At 36.8% G+C, this 23,183-nt stretch overlaps 1 protein-coding gene across 1 annotated transcript in view; it reads right to left on the reverse strand.

Annotated features, from left to right (window-relative positions):
- The window catches only part of TMEM232 (transmembrane protein 232), a 128,144-nt gene that overhangs the window by 88,043 nt on the left and 16,918 nt on the right, over window positions 1-23,183 (reverse strand). Inside the window, exons 2-6 of the mRNA XM_074952940.1 lie at window positions 17,740-17,893; window positions 11,681-11,792; window positions 9,737-9,842; window positions 5,824-5,981; window positions 648-747 (exon numbers count right to left, since the gene is read on the reverse strand). Of these exons, the coding sequence (XP_074809041.1) occupies window positions 648-747; window positions 5,824-5,981; window positions 9,737-9,842; window positions 11,681-11,792; window positions 17,740-17,873 (610 nt within the window). The 5' untranslated portion in view covers window positions 17,874-17,893. The remainder of the gene's footprint in view (window positions 1-647; window positions 748-5,823; window positions 5,982-9,736; window positions 9,843-11,680; window positions 11,793-17,739; window positions 17,894-23,183) is intronic.

The following is a 23,183-nucleotide window of genomic DNA, read 5'->3' on the forward strand; positions in this document are numbered from 1 at the left end:
AACAATAGTTATATATTAGAGACTTATAGAAAGAGACCTTCTAAAAACGTTAAAATATATTACTGGCACGCAAAACCTTAAATTAGAGTGAATAAATGAAGACTCGGCACACCACTTCTGAAAGGTTGCCGACCCCTGACCTAAAACATATGGTGCTATATAAGATTGCTTTTAGTAAGGACTTTACAGGTAATTAATATTAATCGCATTCCGAATAGGCTTTAAAAGATATTGATTTGATTCATGTATGTTTTTAAAATACTCAGCATTCCTGCTTATAAGCAAGTATTTATTTGAGATCAGTCAATAGTCTTAAAATCACAATATACTGTGCATTTTTGGCATATGTACTGAATTGACTAATTACATAATGATGCAGAGTTGCTCTGATTTTTCTTCCTTCTTCACCTACAGACCTCACCTTTTCTATTTTACCTCATTTAAAGAGGCTAAATGTTGACTGCTTTGCATGGTTACTGATGTACATGAAACTCTCAATTCAGGTGGACAGTATTCCTAAGAATCAAATGGTAGTCTCTTGAGTGCAGCACAAAGTGAGATATTCACTTAGGTCACTTCCATTTCCCAAATTAGTAGTTAAAATTCATTTTTAATGTTGTTTATATGGAAAATATACAATGTTCTACCTTTTAAGTCTGTATGAAGCCTAAATGTATGTTCTCCAGAAGACTCCAGATGACCACACAGGTGAAAAATAAGGAGCCTTAAAAAGACCAAAAATCCAACCTGTCAAAAGAAGTATAACAAATATTTTTTGTATCATGCCACTCACAATAGATGTATAAATACCATCTTTGGATTATGGGTCTTATTCACCATTGCCCTCCTCCACTTGAACAGTGATATAACTCCACAGAGTTACACCAGCATGAAATTGGAGTAAGAGAGTGCTAAATCAGATCATATCTTCAGATTTCACACATGTGGAGCAATAATGAATAACTCTGTCCTGTGTTCTGCATTCACTGTATATTAATGGTACACAGAAAACTCTGAGGAGATGTATTTTCTCTCACCAGCCCCTCCCACTGAAAAGAAAACCCTATACAAGTGCCAAAGTGTCAGTAATTTACTTAGTGTAAGGGAATGAACACACTTTTGTGAACTAAAGCCCAAAAACTACTGAGGACAGGTTTGTTTGAGGAAACAGAAATAAGGAAAAATGACACAAAACCAAAGAAAACTCAACCCAGTATGATGATTTTATGGTTACAATGCCAATCAGGAGAACCACAGAGCTCAAGTCTTTGTCAACAGTGCTGCATGGACCAGGCCCTACAATGGGAGTGTTAGGGCAAAAAACACTCCATCTCCATCAATGAGATCCAATATGAAATGTGTGGGCATTTTAGTAGCATCCATTCTGCAACTGTAGAGCTAGATACTACATTTGACAACTTACAGTTTTAGATGGTGGCTTTGATAACTTAGAGGTCAAGCTAACAGAAGCGGAAAAAACCAACAAAGCACGTGAAAAGAAACAAGAAAACTAACAGCCTCCATGCAGCCATCATTAAAGAAAATAAAATGTTAAACAGATTGCAAATCTTGGAAAATCTTTCAGAATTTAAAATGTCAGAATAATTGGACTCTCTGGAGCAGCTGGAGCAAACAATCATATTGTTTTTTTGGAACAGTGGGTTCTGAATATATTACAGTTGGATTAGCTAAAGATCCAAGAAGAGTATTTTGAAAGAGCATATAGAATCAAAATAAGGGCTCCATTTAAGACCCCTGAGCAAGATGCAGAAAAAGCAATCATATTTACTGTGGCATTATGTATGTGACAAAGAGAGAATTCTGGCAGTACCTAGAAAAATAATAGATGTGTTCTATTTAAAAATCTTGAAAGTTTGTTCTTCCCACATATAAGCCTCTGAAAACATGCAAAAATGAGAGAATTTAGTTTAATATAAGAAAAGTGTTTGAAGCAGCTATCCTTCTCCTGGCCAAACTCCCAGACAGATGCTAAGGAGAAAACATGTATTTTGGAACACCGAATCAGCACAAAGTGTTGCAAGTAAGTAAAGAGATTCTACAAGGATGCTAAGACAATACAGGACACTTGTATTTCTCTATGTCTTCATAGGGTTTTTTGTTTGACCAGGATCAATACCTGGCAGCACTGCACAGCCAGGGAGAAAGCCAGAGGTAAGATCAGGGACGTGTCATTGGGATTGGCACCTCACAGACTTCTGGGTATTTTCTTCTGATTTGTGTTTTTACTTTTGATTATGTAGCTTAACTGCAGACGACTGATTTTGAGAGAGAGAGAGGGGGGGGGGGGAGGACTTTACGTTTTTGTAACCAGACAACCCCTAAAGGTTAAAAGCATTTGCAGATCTGGATGGGTAAGACTTTGCTCAGATGCTGAAGCTACAAATGGCCTGACCTTGCAGGCCCTAGACAGGCTGTGTACAGACTGCAGGGTCAGGCCTTTAGGGCTTGAGTTCTCTCTCACACCAGTATGTCATCCATGTAATTCCATCAGCTTCCAGAGAGCTGCTCTTGATTTACACCAGTAAAAGTGAGATCAGACTCATGCACCACTGAATGCTCAGATCCTCCATAACAGCTAAGGCCAGTTCTGCTTAAACCAGAAACCTCTCTGACTTGAGTGGGAGCAGGATTGGGCCCATAATTTTTGTTGTTGTTGTTGTTGTTGTTTTGCTGCTCTTCAACCAGAATCCTGGCAGTCATACAAAGAATCTCACAGAATAAATGGGAGATCCTGCTTTCGCATAGAAAATGGGAGGGTGAGAATATCTCCCAGTTTCCAAGAGAACTACTTAAAATGTACATTACTAAAACCAAGGAAACATCCTAGGAATTTCAACTTTAAATTAGCTCAGCTAGTATGCTCATTGTTTACTTCATAACAAATACTAAAAAGAGACCCTGTCAGCTTGTTTAGGGCCCAAAATGTACCTTCCTTACAACAATGTAAATCTTCTGCAGCATCCCTGGTGCTTTTTATTGGAAAAGAATTTAATGGGAGGAAGAGGAAGTTTAAATCAAACAAATATTGGCCCTGATGCTCCACTCTTACAGAAAAATCTAGAAGAAGGAGGCAACTACTACTGAAATTCTACAAGGCTTATCTTGCAGCATTGCATGCATGCATCCCAAAAGGAAGGGATTTGAGATCTAAGGAAATGGCAAGAGGTGCATTCTGCAAATATAGAAATCTCAAGGATCCACAGGGAAAGCAAAGCACTATGTTAAGAAGAACCATTGATCATCTCTGCAAATGGCTTATCCTTCCATAGTGCTTGGTGGATTCCCAAACCACTGGAAGTTTTAGAAATATTTTGTCATGTCATAGTAAATTTATCACAAAATTCTGCATTGTTCTGATGCAGAAAATTCCACAAAGCTTCCTGCATAATTTAGGTCCCAACAGTCACAGAGTACATGAGGCACTGGCAATTGTTAAGGATGCAAAACAGCTTCAGTTGAAACTGTCCATTTTCCAAATAAAATATTCTGTGGGGTCTGAAATTTTCCATGCTCAATCAAAATGGAAAATGATTTTTTAAAGTTTTAATTAAAATCTGTTAAATCTGATTTGAAGTATGTGACGTAACAAATATGCTTGTATGTTGTATATTTTATTGTATTTGCCATGCTTTATTCCCCCAGGCAGACAGCTTAGACATAGGTGAACATTAAAACTTGACATGAATGTAAAAAAATTCTCTCTCTTTTCCTACTCATGTAGCTAAAAGATGGCAGAATCAATTTTGCTTAAACTTTCCAAAATAATTAACAATTTAGTTTAAACTAGAAATATGGAGAATTTCGGAAGTCATAAGCCATTGCAAGAGGGGGTTTATTGCCAGACTCCTGCAGCTTGTTTGAATCTATGGCATATCAGGTTTTGAGAGTGGAGGAGCATTTTCTAATTGTTCAAACTGCCTTCAAAAAAGGAACAGTCTTCCTTGTTGTGGTAGAAGAATTGTATGGGAAAAGAGGTGGTAAGACATACCTTCCTGTCATGTAGCTATTTTGGTCAGGTGAGAGTGAAAGAAAGGTTTAATCTGCAGAAACAGTGGGGACACATAACAGAGCCATAGAAGAAGTGCTAACAGAGAACAGTATTTAATGAACAGTACTTCACATGTGTGCTGTGGCATCAGTTTCCTAACAGAGCTGTGCGAATAAGTGATTTTTTTTGTTGTTTGCTGGCAATTCCAAAAAATCCAAATTAAAAAGAAATGTTTCAAGTTGACACAAAATTAAATTTTTCAAAATTTTGGGCAAATAGAAGTTATTTAGATTTCAAGCTTTTATAACACTTTTAAATATTTTCTTGATGAAATTGAAGGAAATTTCAATACAAAAAGTTATTTTGAATTGGAAAATCAAAATGTTTCATTTCAAAAATATCAAAAATGAAAGTTCTTTTTCCTTAGGGTGGTTTTTTTTTTAAACCAAAACCATTCAGTGAATTTGACACAAATTCATAGTGCTTTGGTCAACCCGAATTTGCATTTTCTGCCAAAAAAAAACCTGCAGTCAAAAAAATTTCACCTGGTTTTAGTCCTTAATTTCATCCATATTGTAGAGTTTCAATAAGGATTTCAGTCTTTATGAGAGAATAACATTTTATGTTTCTGGGATGTGACTAACTGAAATATTGTTGTAGAATGAAGAGTTACCACATCAGTAACTTTTGGAAGTGGTTTCTAAGAGGTAAAGAGGAAAGAGGTATAGTACTGACACTCAAAACTAGACGATTAAATAGTGATGTATCAGGTAAGTCTTAAATTATACTAGAAGTTGCACTATTTACTCAGCTTTTAGAAGAGATTGCTCTCATTTGATTTATTCCCATTTGGGTGCCTCAATTTCATCCTTTTTCTTAGGGCAAGTCTACACTACAAAATAAAGTTGACCTAAGTTACGTCAACGTACAGCCACCACAGTAATTAAATTGCTTTTGCATTTCCACGCTATGCTCCTTGTGTCGGCAGTGCGCATCCTCACCAAAAGCGTTTGCACCGATTTAACTGTCAGTATGGGGCATTGTGGGGCAGCTTCTGAAAGGCAGCAACAGTCAATGTAAGCAACACATTGTCCACACTAACACTGAGTCAACCTAACTACATCGACCTAAGCACTACCCCTCTCTTGTACTTAAGTCAGTGCAGTGGGCGAGTTACATTGGTCAGAGCTACATTTTAGTGTAGACACTTAGAGAGTTAGATGGACATAACTCTTATGCCTTATGTCAACCTAACACTGTAGTGTAGACCAGACCTCATATGCATAACCCTCATGCTGCTGCACTAAGACTATGTGACCTAGCATGCTATGACCTCATTAATTATAATCCAGTTGGGAGAATAAAGAATTTGCGTAATTTAACAAGATATTCTGCAAGAATATTACTAATATTATGAGAAAATCCAAGTTAACAATATGCATTATGAATAAAAAGTACTCTTTTATCTGTATTTTATACTCCCTCATTACATACTCTGTGAAAAATTAAACTGCATTTTCCTAATCTCTCTTTTTGGATTTCCCAGAAATCAGGTATTCAGAGATACAGAAAGTTAAGATCAAACCAAATTATAGCACAAGCATACTACGCATAATATTAGAAAACACTACAATGTTTTAGGTCTTGTGACAAATTCAATCAGCTTCTGCTCTCATTTATTGTGGTATAAATCCAGAGTAATGTCATATATTTAATAGTGTCAATATACAACAAAAAATAAGTAGGTGAATATATACCACATATACAGATATAAAAAAAACCACTAAAAACTACTTTAAAAAAATACAACAAACCTTTGATAACTTGATTTCACTGGAGTATAAATAAGATTTCTGTGCTGCATCACAACAAATCCTATACAAAATGGATTCAGCGATGAAAAATAAAACAGGGACATGCTCTGGATTCATGGGAGCATGGTCCAAAGAAATTAAAAGGATGTCCAAAGCTTCTAAAGTGAAAACAAAATGGAGAAAAAATTCAATAAAGAGTTCAGTCTTTAGGGCTCAATTCACAAAGGGATTTAGGCATTGCAGCACCTATCTTTTAGGTGCCTGGTCAACCAGTGGTATCCATAGCCTCGAGTTAAATACCCAAGTACACCATACAATACATGGGGAGAGTTAGGCACATAACAATGGGATCTACAGAAGCCAGCTTGCTGAGTAGGGTAAACTAGACAATAGGAAATGCCAAGGAGAGGAGTATGGCCTAAGCCCCACCCCCAAAAGGAGTTAGGTGCCTAAGTCATTTTATGGCTCTAGCCCTTAGTTCCTTCTGATTGCGTACTGTATATACTATACTCATTACACACCTTCCACAAAATTAAAATACTTGCCAAGTTATGAACAAATAAAACAAGCCTTATTTTCACAATATATTCAATTTGTTTGCCTTCTGTGACTATTATTTTGAGGAGAAAACAAAGCTCAGCTGTCTGATAATATGTATTCAGCAGATACTGAAATTTTCTGTTAAAGTATGTATTGAAATATATGGTACAAAACTGTCTGAATTTACAATGTTAAACTAATTACTGAGAAGTATAATGTAAGCTGTTTCTTGAGATATGTCATGTTTCAGAAAGTTTCTACAGTGTCAACTTTTCTGCCATTTTTTGCTAGGTGTGCATTGATCTTTTTTGTGATATCAATGAAAATGACCTTACAAAACTATAGTGGAAAAGATAGAATTACTTTTTATGGTTGAAAAGGCAGTTAAATTGCTTTTTCAAGTATTACATTTTTAAAAAATTACATTATGGCTTTGTTCAATTTTGGTTAATGATTTGTGTGAATCTGATGCTCATGAAAGTGACAGATTTATAGGTCTCATAAGTAAAGTTTAAGCCAAGAAGTCACTATGCAAATTTCCTCAAACATGCCTGCCAATGTGCCTCAATCTTGACTTCAAATCCCCTGCTTTGTCTGCCAACTTGCAAAGTCTGTAGGAAGAAGAACCTCCCTTACCCGCCCGACAAATCCTGCAGGCAGGAGTGAAACCACAGTCCCAAATCTTCCAAATTCAACACTTCCTCTTCCCCATCTTGATCATCCATACGTTATATGATTAAAGGATCAGTCTTTGTCCAACAAATTTCCCAGCCTCCTCCGCTTATCCAAAAATAGAGGAGGAGGAGGAGTATTGATAGTGCCGTAGCATGTAGAGGTCTCAACGGGGTTGGGAATATATTGTGCTAGGAACTGTATGAACATTTAGTAAATCACAGTCCTTGTTCCAATGAGCTTACAATCATGTGTATATGTCCTAGCTCCATCCTAGTTCCTGAGCTGCTCTGCAAAATTCTTAAAAGTCCTTTTCCTCTCCAAAATCATAGTATGGAAAAAGATAAATATTGTATTTATTAATTATGCAAAAGCCTTTTCTCCATGCAACCAGTAAAAACAATGTTCTTTTATTATTTATTGAATGACAAGAGCATGCTCATGCCTGCACAAAACAGAGGTCCCTGCCTCAAGGCACTCCATGAGAGCATAAGGGTCAATACTTGTGAATCCTGTGGCATGATTGTGGCCTAAACAGACAAATAATAGTATTCAGACACATTGTTTATCAATTGACCAGAATATGGATTTATCATTAAGTGGTGCAGCTACTCAATTATTATTACTTTTTAAATAATCAACAGTTCGTTGTTGGGAGGTTGATATTGGTAGATTGCTCCTAAGTCATCTGAACTAAAAGAGGGATTCTTGGCCCTCCAGAAGAAAAAGGTATACACATATTATCAACACAGCATTCCTTCCCAACTGTAATAGCTCTTTGAAAGATAGGCCTTTCAGAGCAATTACAAAAATCTGTTTCACAACCTTATCAAACCATCCACCAAAAAAAATCTTGTAAGTCTCCCAGCATTACAATAGAATGCACAGTACTAGAACCCCTAAAATTCTGATAATTCTTACATTCAGCTTGTATTCCAAATTATCAGTCATTTTTAAGAACGTGATCTTTGAACAAGTGACAGCTCAGTTCTTTGTTTCTCCCCCTATAAATTTTATAGCTCTCAACATTTTTTTTTCAAAGTCACTGATAGTATTTTGTATACTACCTTCTCAAACTTCTCATTTCTGGAAGAGAGACTCTTTGGCAAAGCATATAGAGACAAATTCATCCTTGGCTTGCCTGGATTGACTTTAATTGGGTTACATCATGGTGAGTATGGCTCTCTATTTATTTGATTACTGAGTGTACGCAACTCCATAACTTTGTGAATATTATCTTCTTAAGACAGTCTAGTCATCATTACAAAATTCAAATACACATGATTTTTAGAGGTAAAAGAGTATGAAGAGAAATAGGCACTTTCCAATCAAGTGCCTTAGGCTTCAGCATCTTACTCAAACCTTGCAAATTATGAGGGAAATAATGTTTAGGTCAGCCCAAAATCACTAAACAAGAAAAGAAAAACCAGGAATAACAAGATGATGAGCATAGAACTCTCTGCACACCCATCTATTGTGATTTGTTCCCCATTTTATTGATAGCACAATATCCACACCCCCCCCCAAGAATACGCATCTTAATAAAAGCAACACAAGATTATATAGTAGTCTTGATATTGCTTTCACAGTCACATATTGAATTGTTTCCTTTTCCTTTGTAGATTTCCTTTTTCACATGAATACAATCATTAGCTCAAAGTACACTGAAAAATCCAACACCTACAACTAAAGACCTTCTGATCATGATCCGATATTGACGTAAATGTAGAGAATGTTTGCACACATTCCCCCACCACATCCCAGGATTTTGACAGGCAATATCATTCCACTGGCAGACTTATTTAAATTAGGTCCCATTTTACTTTTGGAATGACCCCATACATTTAAAAAAGAGCATGAGTACCATAGCATCTATAAAATAGGAATGGAATGACTTTGCTTTGTCCTACACATCAGCTGTGCAGACTGTAGATCATAGATGTTGCACATACACTCATTCATCATTTCTGTTTCAAATATGCAGGATTGCATGATCCTCTCTTTAGCCACGCTACTGCATTTTCTCTCCAGCCTGGCCAGAAAAGCTAAGGTATGTGTGACAATTATGAATTTAAACCTACTTGCCAGGACATTATTTTCATAAATCTTATTCTAGCTAAAATGCTATCTGTCAGTAAAAAAGGTGAAAATACTTTCGTGTCCATGCAAGAGTCTGTATAGGAGTCTCTCTTTACCTGACTTTACTAAGGAAGAGCTACCACAATTAAGAACATTTTAGATTGAAACAACAGTTAACATTTTCATTTAAAAAGTCTTCAGAACTAACTCAATATTCTGCAATTTTATTAATGGGCAAAATTAGGAAAGGTAAAAACAAGAGGTTATTTAAAGCACTTTACTTTGGGATCATTAAATGTCATTTTAAATTACACTTAATTAGTTACTGATTTCAGAGACAGATTACAAGGTAATGTCATGTAGAGGTGCTTAAATGGTAATGATTTTGCAATTTAAGAAATCAAGCATAAAAACAGAGGTCTCTGTAACGCTCTGTAAATACTACACTGATAGTTTCTGTATATATTTGTAAAGTTTCTTTCTGCAAGTGGAAAATAAAATCCATATTTGTCTTGGCTTTCTTCCAGGTTTTCATAGTTGGGAATAAGCTAAATTTGCTTTCACTGCTTGGTTAGAAAAGTCTTAAGGTAATTAACAGAAATATAGTTGAAGAATACTGTACCTTCCTGGATTTCACCTTTGCACTGAGCCAATATAATTGCTTCTGCCCATGCTACTGGAAGATCCACATGCTTCCCAGAACCTAATGTGCCAAGGCCTGATCTTCTCTGTTTGGAAGGAAAAGGGTGAGAGGGGAAAGAAAAAAGCCAAAGGTTTTTTTCTTATATTTAGCTTAAAATAAAACTTTTCCCTCAAGCCAATTTATTTGAAATAAAAATGCTTATTTTAAAGGCATCATTGGTAAGAATTTGCTGATACAAAACACAATAGCAAGAACTAATGAGGCCGCAATGCTTAATACCTGGGGTTAACACTTAATTAAGAATAGGAATACTTAACTATAATTACAATATTATTACCCATCTTAAGTACCTTGCATTAAAAACAATTAATTACCATCTCTGAATCACAGTAGTGATCTAGCAACTTAGTATAAGGACACTACTATTATTATATCTGTAGGTCTGAAATTGATAGGGAATCAACAATATGCTATCCTGACAATATATCTCTCTGAAACTTTAGCTTTTTGCAAATTCCACTCTTTCTAGATCAAAACAATCTTTTTGACAGATGTCTATGGAGGATTTCATAGCCAAAATGTTGGGACATTTTTGCTCACCTCTTTTGGTTAAACAAGGAAAACATACAATATATTACATCTGATTTTCATAACATTTTGCATGCATTTAGCTCTTGGGATAAATAATAGAAAAACATTTTATTTGAACATTCTTTCCCTTAGATTCCCTTCTACGTTCTTGCAACTGGTAGTATTCATTGGCTTTCTGTACAAATAATTCCATTGTTTTTGCCATTACAATTAGCCTTTCTCATCTAACCCAAATTTAGCATTGGCACAACAGTGAAGGATGGGAAGGCAACAGCTTTTGGACACTAGAGGTGACAGAATTAACACAATTAGTAAGTGCACTAAGCTGAGGCAGTTTTACAGCTCTACCTTCCTGTTCACTAGTGCTAAAGGGAGGGTGCATCTTTATCACTGTCAGGGTAAGTATTCTTCTGGAATTGAAACAAATCCAGAATTAATCTGATCAAAATGAAATCTGCACTCTAGCACAAAATCAGCCAAATCTCACTAACATGCCTCTATGAGGGTGCCAGTTATAGAAGAGGTGTGGGGGAGGAAGAGGTTTGGAACACTGCTAGTCAATGCACCTTTCCTGCCAACTAGAAGGTCCATTAAAAAAAAAAGATCATATTCATACTGAAAGTCCATGATTTGTAAATAGGGCCTAAGTGTGCTTCATAATGTATAAATTTTTAATTTGGATGGTAGCAGAAATTATATTAGCACCACTGTCTCCTCTTTAAGGCCTATTAAATGCCAATTATGTCGCTTTTTTAAATATCAAATTTGAATGACCACTGTTTCTACACATGATCTATTTTTGGCTTAGTAAACCCACAAGGAATCATTTAGTGGTCTCAAAGTGTCGTGTTTACTGTTTTCACTTTCCAAAACAGTTGCAAACATTTTAATGGACAAAATAAAATGAAACATGAAAACATGTCAGAACAGCATTCTAGCTAAATAGCTAATTACTGCATATTGATAAAGTTCTCTTGAAGAAACTTAAAATAGGTCCATTCTGCTATAAACCAGTGAAAAATCTGTATAATATTCTCCCGATATATATTTTTTTCAAATATTAAGCAATGTCAAGAGACCTAGGACCAGATGATCAACAGAGGTACTATATTCAAGCCCTTATATTGGCTAACTTAATATATGTTACAATACACATTGAGAGCATAGATATTAAATATTACATTTCACTTATATTTTCTAATTGTTCCTCTCATCCTCCACAGTCCTTTCTCGCAACAAAAGTTTTAGCTTTGTTTTTTTTAATAAAGAAAATGGAGCATGCAAATGCCATAATAATAATTATATAAATGGTTCCTTATTGTGTACACAAACCTTGCATCTGGCAAGCATTTTCTTAGCTAGTTCTAGTAAGTCTTCTTTATCCTGTGGATTTGTTGCATCATTGAACTTCTGAATGAATTTTTCTGTGATTTCCAAGGGGTTTCTAAAGAAATATCCAAAAAATTGTTGCAGTTATATGTTTCATTTTCTAAATAATAAGGTTCAAAGTGCTATAAAAGTGTCCAAAGAAAGAATTACTTTAAAGCAGATTTTAAAAAGTAAAGGCATGGTATGTTGTTTTTCTAATGAAAAAGTTACTGTACAGTATCAATCTTTACAAACTGTTTTACCTGAAGGCTGCTCTAATTTATGCTATATTTTAACAGAAACAGGGGGTGCTTAAAGTTCAGCCAAAGATTATCATCGTTCAGGGTTGTCCCAGCCATGCACTCACTTCAGTAGTCACACTGGCCCTATAATGGGAGTTTTGCCATTGACTTCAATATGGCTAGGATTGCATTCACCCTTTTTTCCCTACTACGCTGGCAGCAGGGAGGTCAGTGGCATATAAGCCTCTACACCTGCAGTTGGGAGGTGTAATTCCCAGCCCGGGTAGACATACATAGACTAACTGTACTGGAGCTAGTGCACTAAAAATAGCAATGTGGTCATGACGGCATGGATGGCAGCTTGGGCTAGCCACCTGAGTACATACCTAAGATCTTGGACAGGATTGTGCTTAGGTAGCTAGCCCAAACTATTGCCAGTGCCACCACGGCCACACTCTTATTTTTGGTGAGCTAGCTTAAAAAGAGCTAGTGGTTGGGAATTATACTTCCCAGCTGCAGTGTAGACATATCCTTATATACTGGGGTGATTCCTTGTGGGTTGGTTAAACTGGTTTTATGGTCATGTTACACCAGCAATGTAGTGCAAAGTGTTGTCTTTTCAAGACTGAAGACAGTACAAAACAATAGCTCTGAAAGAGATGTGAACTTTCCCTTTCATTTTGCTAGGGTTTTGACTTTGCAACCTACCAAGGACAATATAAATTACAGCATTATAAACTACTTCACTGCTGTTCAGTTTACCAAGCATCCACTAACAGACACCTTCCACAATCTCACTGCCTCCTATGCCTTGTGATGTTTCAAAAACCACAGATGTCCTCTGCCTTGCTGCCACAACCCCTGGCTTCCTCCCCTGACAACTTCTACAATGCAGCTTTATATCATCAATACACAATTCTGCATGACAATAAATATTTTAAATGTAGGAACAGCAAAAGAGATTGCAATTTACTCTCCTATGAAATAACACAAGGAATACTGCTACCAGTGCAGTATTATTATTTTTTATTTATTTCATTCAATTAGAGCCTCAATTTTTAATTTAAATGAAACTGCTGTATAATTTCCAGTGTGCCACAGAATTTAGGTTGAGCTTGGGCAGAGTACTCAGGGCCTTGGCAGTCAGCAGTAGGTATGCTTAGAAACAGTGAATTGGCATCCACAATTAAGCAAAATGGAGAATTAAAATGAACGTCAACAAGTTAAAGAGACGAGGTGATATCTTTTATTGGATTAATTTCTGCTGGCAAGAGAGACAAGCTTTCATGCTTACACAGAGTTCTTCATGGCTGCAACAACACTGCGTCTATAATTAAGTTAAGGCAGGCAATAATTAACCAGTAGATGGCAGACATATATAAGATGGTAATTTCAATATGAATGTGTAACTAGAAAGAAGCGTATGACATGCCTTCAGATTATAGTAATTTAGGTGAAGGCCCAGACTGGGCATCCCCAGGATACGGGGTGCACAGTGATGGCACAAAACCCCATTTCTTGTCCTGAACTGAGTTCAACTTGGCCAAACCAGAAAAACGGGGCCCATCCTTTTTTTTTAAACTTCTGGTGATTCTCCAGCGTTATCCAAGCTGATTTACAATTTAGAAACAAATCTGAGCCCGGGTCAGCATATTGGCTACAAAAAAACATATAGGGCTGACCTAAAGCTCATGAAATCTTTCCATTGGATCAAGCCCATTGTTACAATCCTACATGGGTTGGGGGATGAATAAAAACTAACATGTTTTTTCCATCTCTGATTTCTATGATTCTGTGATACAGAATACACATCAGAAATAGAAAGTACTGTGAGATTAGACATAGCATTTCAGCTTTCCTCAGGCAGTGGAAAAATGATATATATGTTACATTTTACTCAATGTCAGAGGAAGGTCCCAAGGCAAAATCATTCTCTCTGATCTACTTTTCTATTTCTAGTATAGATTTTATAAATGACTTATGCCTTATCAATTATTTTACACATAATAACTGCACTCTGTGTTGCATTATTGAAAAGATAGAAGACTGCTCATTTGTAGCCTTATGTGTAGAAGTTGAACTGCTTAATTGGATGCTTCTTACAGTCTGTAACAGCTCATCTTAATGAATATTTAATGGCAAAGTAACGTAGCTATTTTTAACCAACAGCTGACTGGTGCAAAAAGGAAGTCTTTATAAATATAGGTATTAGGGTCTAGTGACAAAGCATTACAGACAAGAAAAAAGAAAAAACAGTAAGCAGCTTGGCAGCAAAAACTTCAGCTCCAAAACATTACTAACCACTTCTGTTCTTTAATCAGTGTAAGGACCAACTAGGAGAATATAATGCTACCAGAGCACTACATAAATAGCCAGAGCTTAAATTGAAAAACATTGGTGATTAAAAAAAAAGATTTATTTCCTGTTACTCCTGTGGTTTACCAAATATCTACATATCATTTGTCCACATAATTCTTAAAGGAAAAATTATACAGTTACCAAAGTTAGGACAACCAGTATTCTCTCTCCCCATCTTTCTTTCTCTGTATTTTGTTCCCTGCTTCCTTTTTTCTAGCTGGTTCTTCAATCTAATGAATCTATTGCTCTCTGCTATTCATCTTTCTCTGAGTCTGTTACTCTCTCCTTTTTCTTGCACTTCACTTTCCTCATTATCTTGGGCCAAATCCTGACCCACCTCACTCACTTGTGAAGTCCCACTGAAGTCAACTGAACAGTTCAAGTGAGTCAAGCAGGCATTATTTGGCTCTCTCTCAATTTCCTTTCCTCTCTTTTTCTAAGGTCAAGCAAGTACCTGCAACATGAATGGAACACAGGTCCATCTTCTACACAAAATACTTTGCACACAGATCCAGCTGAAGAGTGAAATAAATATCACCACAGGCATAGCATTTTTCTGCAGTCATCTTGTATTATTTTATTTCTGAGTTAACTGCCAGAACCAGTTGTCCTACTAACAGTAAGTGAACTACAGGCAGTAGCCTGAGGTCTGGTCAATACGTTCCCAAGCTGATAAACTACCGATTTGTTTATTCTTGATAGAGTATCGCCATGGAGATCCTTCCTGTAGTTACAAACTGCTTCTTGAAAAAAGTAAAAACATATAACACGAATATCAATTTTTTTTTAGCGCAAACTTGCTTTTGATCACTATCATTCACCCACTGCATTACAAAAATTGTACACATGTTCACAGAAAGCACAAGTTGCAGATCAATGGACCTGACAGATATAAAAAGTTTTCAAGTAGGTTTTTCTTAGGGAACACATGGATATATCTAATGGCTCAACTTTCTATTATATTGTAAATCTCTGATTTAGGATTTATGCCTTCTTTAAGTGGTTTCCTTTTTGATTGTAAACTGGATTTACATATCTCATCTGAGATCCTAAATTTCTGAAAATTTCACTAGAACAAAGAGAAACTGTAAGAGAGTCCAAATCAAAATGGAGAAGAGTAATTTGGTTCTGTGTGATCAGCTTAGGTATTTTTTCAAGTTTAAGGTTGTTGTGCTGTGGCCTTATCCAGCAGAAAAAACCCCAAAACTGTCTCAGTAAGCCAGAGACTATCATAAATACTGGGTCCAGTTATGGTGTCCACAATTCAAGGTGTTAATAAATTGGGGAGGGTTCAGAGAAGAGCCATGAGACTGCTTAAAGAATTAAAACACATCCCTTATAGCAATAAACTAAATAAATTGAGTTCCTTGAGTCTAACAAAGAAAAGGTTAAGGGGTGACAATCACAGTATAGAAGTACCTTCTGGGGAACAAATATTTGCTAATGGGATCTTCAGACTAGCAGATGTATGTATAACACAGTGGCTCTCAAACTTTTTTACTGGTGACCCCTTTCACATAGCAAGTCTCTGAGTGTGACCCCCCTTTATAAATTAAAAACACTTTTTTATATATTTAATACCATTATAAATGCTGGAGGCAAAGCGGGGTTTGGGATGGAGGTTGACAGCTCACACTCCCCCCACCCATGTAATAACTTCACGACCCCCTGAGGGGTCCTGACCCCCAGTTTGAGAACCCCTGGAATAACAGAATCCAATGGCTGGAAGTTGAAGTTAGACAAATTCAGACTGGAAATAAAGCATATGTTTATAACAACGAGGATAATCAATTACTGGAACAGTTTACCAAGTATCATTGTGGTTTCTCCATCACTGGCAATTTTCAAATCGAGACTGGATGTTTTTTAAAAGATATGTTTGAGTTCAAACTAAATGGTTTTGGGGAAGTTCTATGCCCTATGTTATACAGGAGATCAGACTAGATAATCACAATGATTCTGGCCTTAGAATTTATGAATGTTTGATTTCAGGATCTTCGGAGTTTTGTAAGATCTTGGATGTTTTTCAAGGGAGCTATGCCAATTGATATCAGCTAAAGATCTCAAATCATTTAGAATTTATCAAACTACATCCATGTGACCAATTTTCCCATACCGCTAAAGTAAGTCACAATGGTTGGGGATCTTGGCCTTAGACTTCAGTCTACTGAACATGCTTCATGTAGAAACAAGCCATTTCCATTACAAATACATATGCTAATCAGACCTGGTGTCTTCAAATGAATAATAAAACATCATAGGCATAGTTTGGGGAGTGCAGGGGGCATTGCCCCACCAGTGGCGAGGCATGGGAAGATGTCACATGCCACTTCCCCCCGCCATCATTTCTGCAAGTGCCGAGCTGCCCTGCAGGGCTTGCTTTGCTCAGCCTTCCCCAGTAGGGGGGTCTCTGTCCTTCCCACACTGTGTCTCCTCCTGCGTGCCCTCCACCGCACATTTCGGCTCGCCGTGAGCCAAACAGAGTAACTTCTTCCATGCACTGCAGGTCGCTGCTTTGGCTGCTGGATGACGTCTCCTTGATCCTAGTGCCCACCCCTTTCCTGTACAATGGTTAGTGCCCATGGGAGACGGGCAGGGCACGGAGGGGCTGGGGGAAGAGTTGGGGAGAAGAGAGAGTGGGATGGGGCAGAGCACAGTGGAGAGAGAGGATGGGGAAGAGAAGGGGATACAGGAATGGGTGGGGGGAAGCAGGAGCCTGGAATGTGGTGTCCCCTCAGCTGTAGCAGCAGCCCCAGCAGGTGACAACAGCACCAAAGTAGTGACATCACTGCAGCAGCCAGTGCTGGAGTGGCTGCCAGCAGCAGCTGGGGCTCCCCCGTTAAGCCAGCCCATCCCCCTCCCCAGCACCAGCAGCCCAAGTACCACTCCAGGCGGGAAAAGAGAACCAGTGAGCCAAGGGAACTGGCTTCAGTATGCACATGTGTGCATGCATGTGTGTGGCGTGCTTTGCCCTCCCCAAGATAGCAGTCAGACTACATCTATGTAAAACATGTTGACTGAGTTAGATACCAGCTAGATGCCTAACTAATGTGAAAAGGGCAGGACCAATATTATCTGTAATAGGCCAGTTCTAGGTTTTGCAATCAACCATTCAAATTCCCCAAGCATTTGGATTAGGAGGAAGGGATGACTGGGAGCAAGCTTTCCATGAAATGCCTCTAAGGTGTACCTGACAGATGTCATTATTTTGTTGCTTCTACTGGGAATGAACAATTTTTGTTCAAGTCTTATGCACATCCAGAGTTCAATGGCTATACAGATAATAAGGTGTTAGTCAACTCAAGAACTCTATACAAGAAGTTAATGATACATAGAAACTGAAACTTAAAGAAACTTTGACCACATACTGTTCTACTGGAAATAATAAAGTGATCTTATGGTTTATATTTAAATTGCACTTACGTAGGCTTGTTACTGTGGATTTCATATGAATGACTTGGCAAATATTTTCTCAAAAGTTCCTTTTGAAGTTCTTTATGTTGTCTATTGGATAATATTCCAAATCTGTGTGTCACTGGCACTTTAATAACTGGCATCTTCTCATACTATAATCAATCTAAAATCACACAAAACAAATACAGAATACGTTACAATCCACTAAACTGGGATTTTTGATTGCATCCCCACTAGCGAGAGAAACAGCTATTCACAATCTATATGTGAAGACACATATCTTCTGCAATATTGCTGTTCCTTCTCATAGGAACATGAGCATGCTCACCAAAGATGACAGTTACACTTTCTAAGAGAAACCATAACAAGATAGTCATATATGACTTTGGGCAAGTTGTTTCAACTCTCTGTCCAATAGCTTCCTCATCTGTAAAATGAGATTAACAGCATTTGCCTACTTCACAGATGGACAGGGAGGCGTTCAAAGAAGGGAACTGTTAGCTATACCCATTAATTATTTGAGACTCTTGGATGGAAAGTGCTACACACAGTAAGTGCAAAGTATGATGCTATAAATGGCAGGGGGGGATGAAAATAGACCCTGGAGGTACCTAAATAGTATCATCTATCTACTTACTGCACATTTGTATGAACAAAGGAACTTTACTGTGATTAATATGACTTTAAAGACTGAATTTGCAAATAAGTCTTGTTCTGGTCTCTAAAGTTGTACCCAAAATTTTGTACACACAATCATTTGAAGCTCAAGAGACAACATGTGTGCATGCAAATCTGGCAAATGTCATTTGCATACACAAATTCTAAACTTTGTGGCTGCAAATTATTCTACCCAGACAAACGAAGATGCAAGCTTAGAGGCTGTTTTTGAAATTGTGGCCATAGAGATCTGTTCATATGCACAGAACACAAATACCTATTGCATTACAGTTGTAATGTTGTGAGGGTTCACTTATAATAGAAACTGATAAAGATAATATAACAGTGTCACTTGTTAATCCTACTAAACTATTAAATCCATGGATCTATACTGAATCAATGGAAGACAGAAAATTCAAGTATGAAACTCTGACATAAAAATGTTTTCAGCCCTATCTCTGTTGTATCTGAAGTTTTCAGGTCATTTGGGGCCTGATTGAGCAAAAATGTGTGACTTCAATAAAATTCAAGCCTTTGGAAGCACACTTTTTACCAAATCATGCCCATGGTATAAAATAGTACCCACTAGCCAGCAACATACAGGTAGTCCCCATGATGGAGAACCACATGTAATCTATCCATAGATGTAACACTGATTTTTTTGTATGGCTTTATCAGATTAAGTCCGACAATTAACAATATTCTAATACAGTTTTTTTGTCTCAATGTACTTTATTTTGTTCATTTTAAAGAAGTCTATATAGCATATAGCCACAAATAACTTAGGCCAAATTCAGGAAAGACACCTTAACACAATCAGGAAGAGCAGGCAGCTAATGAGTTATTGTACTCAGAAGCAGAAGGGATACATTCTGTAGCCCAGAGCAAGCTACCATGGCTGGTAGTAGTTTACAGCTCAGAGTTGGGAGTGAGTCTGTGGAGAAGGACAAGCCAGAAAATGATTCATAAGTGGTGAGTCGAGGTGGGAATTAAGACAGCAGCTAAAAACAGAAACCTGAAAATCTTGTGAAGATTGAGCACAGTGAAATTTTGGAGGAAAACAAGGAGAAATACAGCCCTCTTCTGGCCCATCTCTGTTGTTGTTAAGTTATATACTGATAGAGAATGGGCTATGCCCTGTTCATATTTGGCAGAAACATACATGTAGAAATCCTTATTCACAGCCAGAACTGTAAACACAGATCTTTCTCTCTTTGGAGAGGAAGCAGTATAGTGTAAGTTCCACTGCTTGAGTTGCTGCTGAAACTTTCCTGTAAGTGCAGGGTTATTTAAATAGGTAGCATTTGGTTTTTAGGTTTCAGAGTAGCAGCCGTGTTAGTCTGTATTCGCAAAAAGAAAAGGAGGATTTGTGGCACCTTAGAGACTAACCAATTTATTTTGAGCATAAGCTTTCGTGAAGTGAGCTGTAGCTCACGAAAGCTTATGCTCAAATAAATTGGTTAGTCCCTAAGGTGCCACAAGTACTCCTTTTCTATTTGGTTTTTAGTTTGGTTGGCCAGTTACTGAATTTCCGTTTAAGGTGTACTTACCTCCAACTACCAGCTCCTCCTGTTTATAAGTACCAAGAAAGAAAGAAAGAAAGAAAGAAAGAAAGAAAGAAAGAAAGAAAGAAATCATGATTTTTAACTAAAGACTGCGGAGGTGAAGACTGCTAGCTAAATGTTGGTTTGGGTTTCTTTTTTTTTTTTTCTTTTTTTTTTTTTCTTTTTTTGCATTTGTTAAAACAACAAAAGGGTTTAATAGCAGAACTTAATCAATATAAAATATTCAATATACAAAATCCTAAAGTACAGAAAATGTTTATAACATACACACAAAATTTAGAATGTTTTGCCATATAAAGAGCTGTGAGCCAAAAGAAAATTATAAATGAAAAAAAATTGTCATTTATCTACTCACTTATGCAGAAGAATTTAACTGAGACTGTTAAAATTAACTTAATTTAACTGAGACTGTTAAAAACTGAGACTGATAAACTCTTGATAAACTGCCTTATTTTTATGGCATTGAGCAGAAACTTCATACAGAATCTTCAGCTGGAATGCAAATTTCTCCCTTAAAGGTTATTCTTTTTCAATACAAAAAAAGCCACTTTGGATTAAGTTTCAAACTGTTATTTTAAAGCTAGAGCTTTTTTAAAAAGTAACTAAATACCAATTATTAACATAGAACTTTTGGTATGAACTGTCTTTTTGACAATGACTAAGATTTTTAAGTTTAGAGACACATTTTACAACAGCACAGCCTCCACTTTTCATTCTTTTTTTTTTCCTCCAAGGATTTAACAGTCTTTACTTCATGAAATATTCTTAAAGAACTTGCCTGATACTGCATTACAATGCCAAGAAAATAAAGAATTTGTCAATTCAAGTCTGCTGAGGCCACTTATTAAGGCAAATTATGATGGTAAACAATGTCAAGGCAAATCATTACACTATCAAAATGCTGTCAGTGTGAGATGTACTAACATCAAAATTTTAATAAAGACAGAAAATGAAACAAAAATGGCTAGTAAAATAAATAACCCTTATGAATCATACAGGGCTTTTGCTCTTCAAGGTTCTTATACAAATTAACCAGTCATGAAGAGTTTAAACAAACTAAAAAAAACCCCAAAACCCATGACCCAAAAATTTTGTGTTAAGTTTAGCACAGTACCCCAGCTTTTCTCAATTTTGTTTAGAGGCTACAGCATGAACTACATGAGGCTAAAGCCAGCTTGCTACTGCAGTGGTGAGCAACTGTGGGAAAGAGGGTGTAAAGAGAACCTTTTGTCCTTACACATATTGTCAGGCAAGCCACACATTTAAGAGAGTCCTGGGAGGAAGAGCAAGCCTCTGCATCATGTCCCCAGGAGGAATGCATCTATGGCTTGGAGAAGTGTGTTTAGCCATCCCAATCAGCATTAGTTAGCAGGTAGCAGGCATCTATGTATAATCTACCTCAGAAATGCATCAAAGTGTGCCAGCTTGTCTTCTGGAATCCTGTTTTACCCTAACAGGATTGCTAGGGCAAAGGATGTACAGGCATCCTTCTAATTATGTTTCTTCTAGTTATGGTGCCAGCTGGGACAAGATTTGATCCCAGGTCCTTTATCAGAATATAAAAATGGTAGTTTACAAAAGGCCGAATCCAACACCCACTGCAGTCAATAGAAAGTTTCTAAAAATTATGGGTGATAATTTTCTAACAAAAAGGTATTGCACCCATGCGAAATATCTCTATATTGGACCTCATTAAGAAGAATAAAAATGAATTGATCACTCTACTGGAACTTGGTGGTTGTGTAAGGTCATTACCAGATTATATTCAGGATGGGCAAAAAGAGGGCAGTCCCAACCACTAACATATATACTTGGTATTGTAAAAGGGCTAATTTCTACAGCTGAGGAATTATCAGCAAAATAGATTGGAAGAAAAAAATTAGACGGAAAAGTGTAAATGAAAATTGAGAGCTGTTGAAGAATTTATTTGATGGCCAAAATGATTTAATTCCATAATTGAGAAAGAAGAAAACTTTGGGTAAAAGGGCATCCTGGTTAAAAGAGAGAGTGAAGGCCGCAAGTGGAAATTATATATAATAAAGAACAAATGGAAAAAAGGGGAAGTAGACAGCAACCAATACAAGGTAAAAGTTATAAAATGTAGAAATAAGTAAGGGAAGCTAAAGACATCAGAGAAAAATCCATGGGTGACAGATCTAAGGAAAAGGAGTTTTTTTTTATATATCAGGAACAAACGAAATCCTAAAATGGTATAAGCCCTTTAATAGATGGAAATGGTAAAATTCTTATTAATGATGCAGAAAAGACAGATGTGTTCAATAAATATTTATATTCAGTATTTGGATAAAATCAGGGTAATGTACTCAAAGCACATGATGATAATAAATATTTTCCAATCCATTAGTAACTAAGGGAGATGTTAAACAGCATTTTTAAATCAGCAGGCTTGGACAACTTGCACCAAAGAATCCTAAAAGAGTTGGCTGAGGAGATTTCTGTCAATGTTAATTTTTAATAAATGTTGAAGTACTGGGGAAATTCTAGAAGACATGAAGAGTTCTAATGTCATGCCAATATTCAAAAAGGACAAGCAGGATTACCTTGCTAATTATAAGCTGGTTAGGCTGACATCAATCCCAGACTAAACTATGGAAAAGCTGATACAGGATTCAATCAATAAAGAATTAAAGGGCTGGAATTTAATTAATGTCAGCCAACATGGTTTTATAAAAAAGAGGTCTTGTCAAAAACCCCTGATTCCATATTTCTGGATGAGATAACAAGTTTGGCTGATAAAGGTACCTGCATAGATGTATTTCAGAGTAGCAGCCATGTTCGTCTGTATCCACAAAAAGAAAAGGAGTACTTGTGGCACCTTAGAGACTAACAAATTTATTTGAGCATAAGCTTTCGTGAGGTGAGCTGTAGCTCACAAAAGCTTATGCTCAAATAAATTTGTTAGTCTCTAAGGTGCCACAAGTACTCATTTGCATAGATGTAATATACTTAGACTTTTGTAAGGTGTTTGATTTAGTATTGCATGACATTCAGATTAAAAAATTAGCATTATGCAATATCAATAAAGCATGTTCAGTGGACAAAAAACTGGCTAACTGACATCTCAAAATTCCACTGTCAATGGGAAATCATCTTGAATTGAGCAGGTTTTTAGTGAGGTTCCACTGGGATCAGTACTAGGCCCAGTGTTCCTCAGCATTTTTATCAGTGAACTGGAAGTAAAATCACTGGTGGTAAAATTTGTGGATGAGA

The sequence above is a fragment of the Natator depressus genome, chromosome 5 (assembly GCF_965152275.1).
Source record: "Natator depressus isolate rNatDep1 chromosome 5, rNatDep2.hap1, whole genome shotgun sequence".
Classification (NCBI taxonomy): domain Eukaryota; kingdom Metazoa; phylum Chordata; order Testudines; family Cheloniidae; genus Natator; species Natator depressus.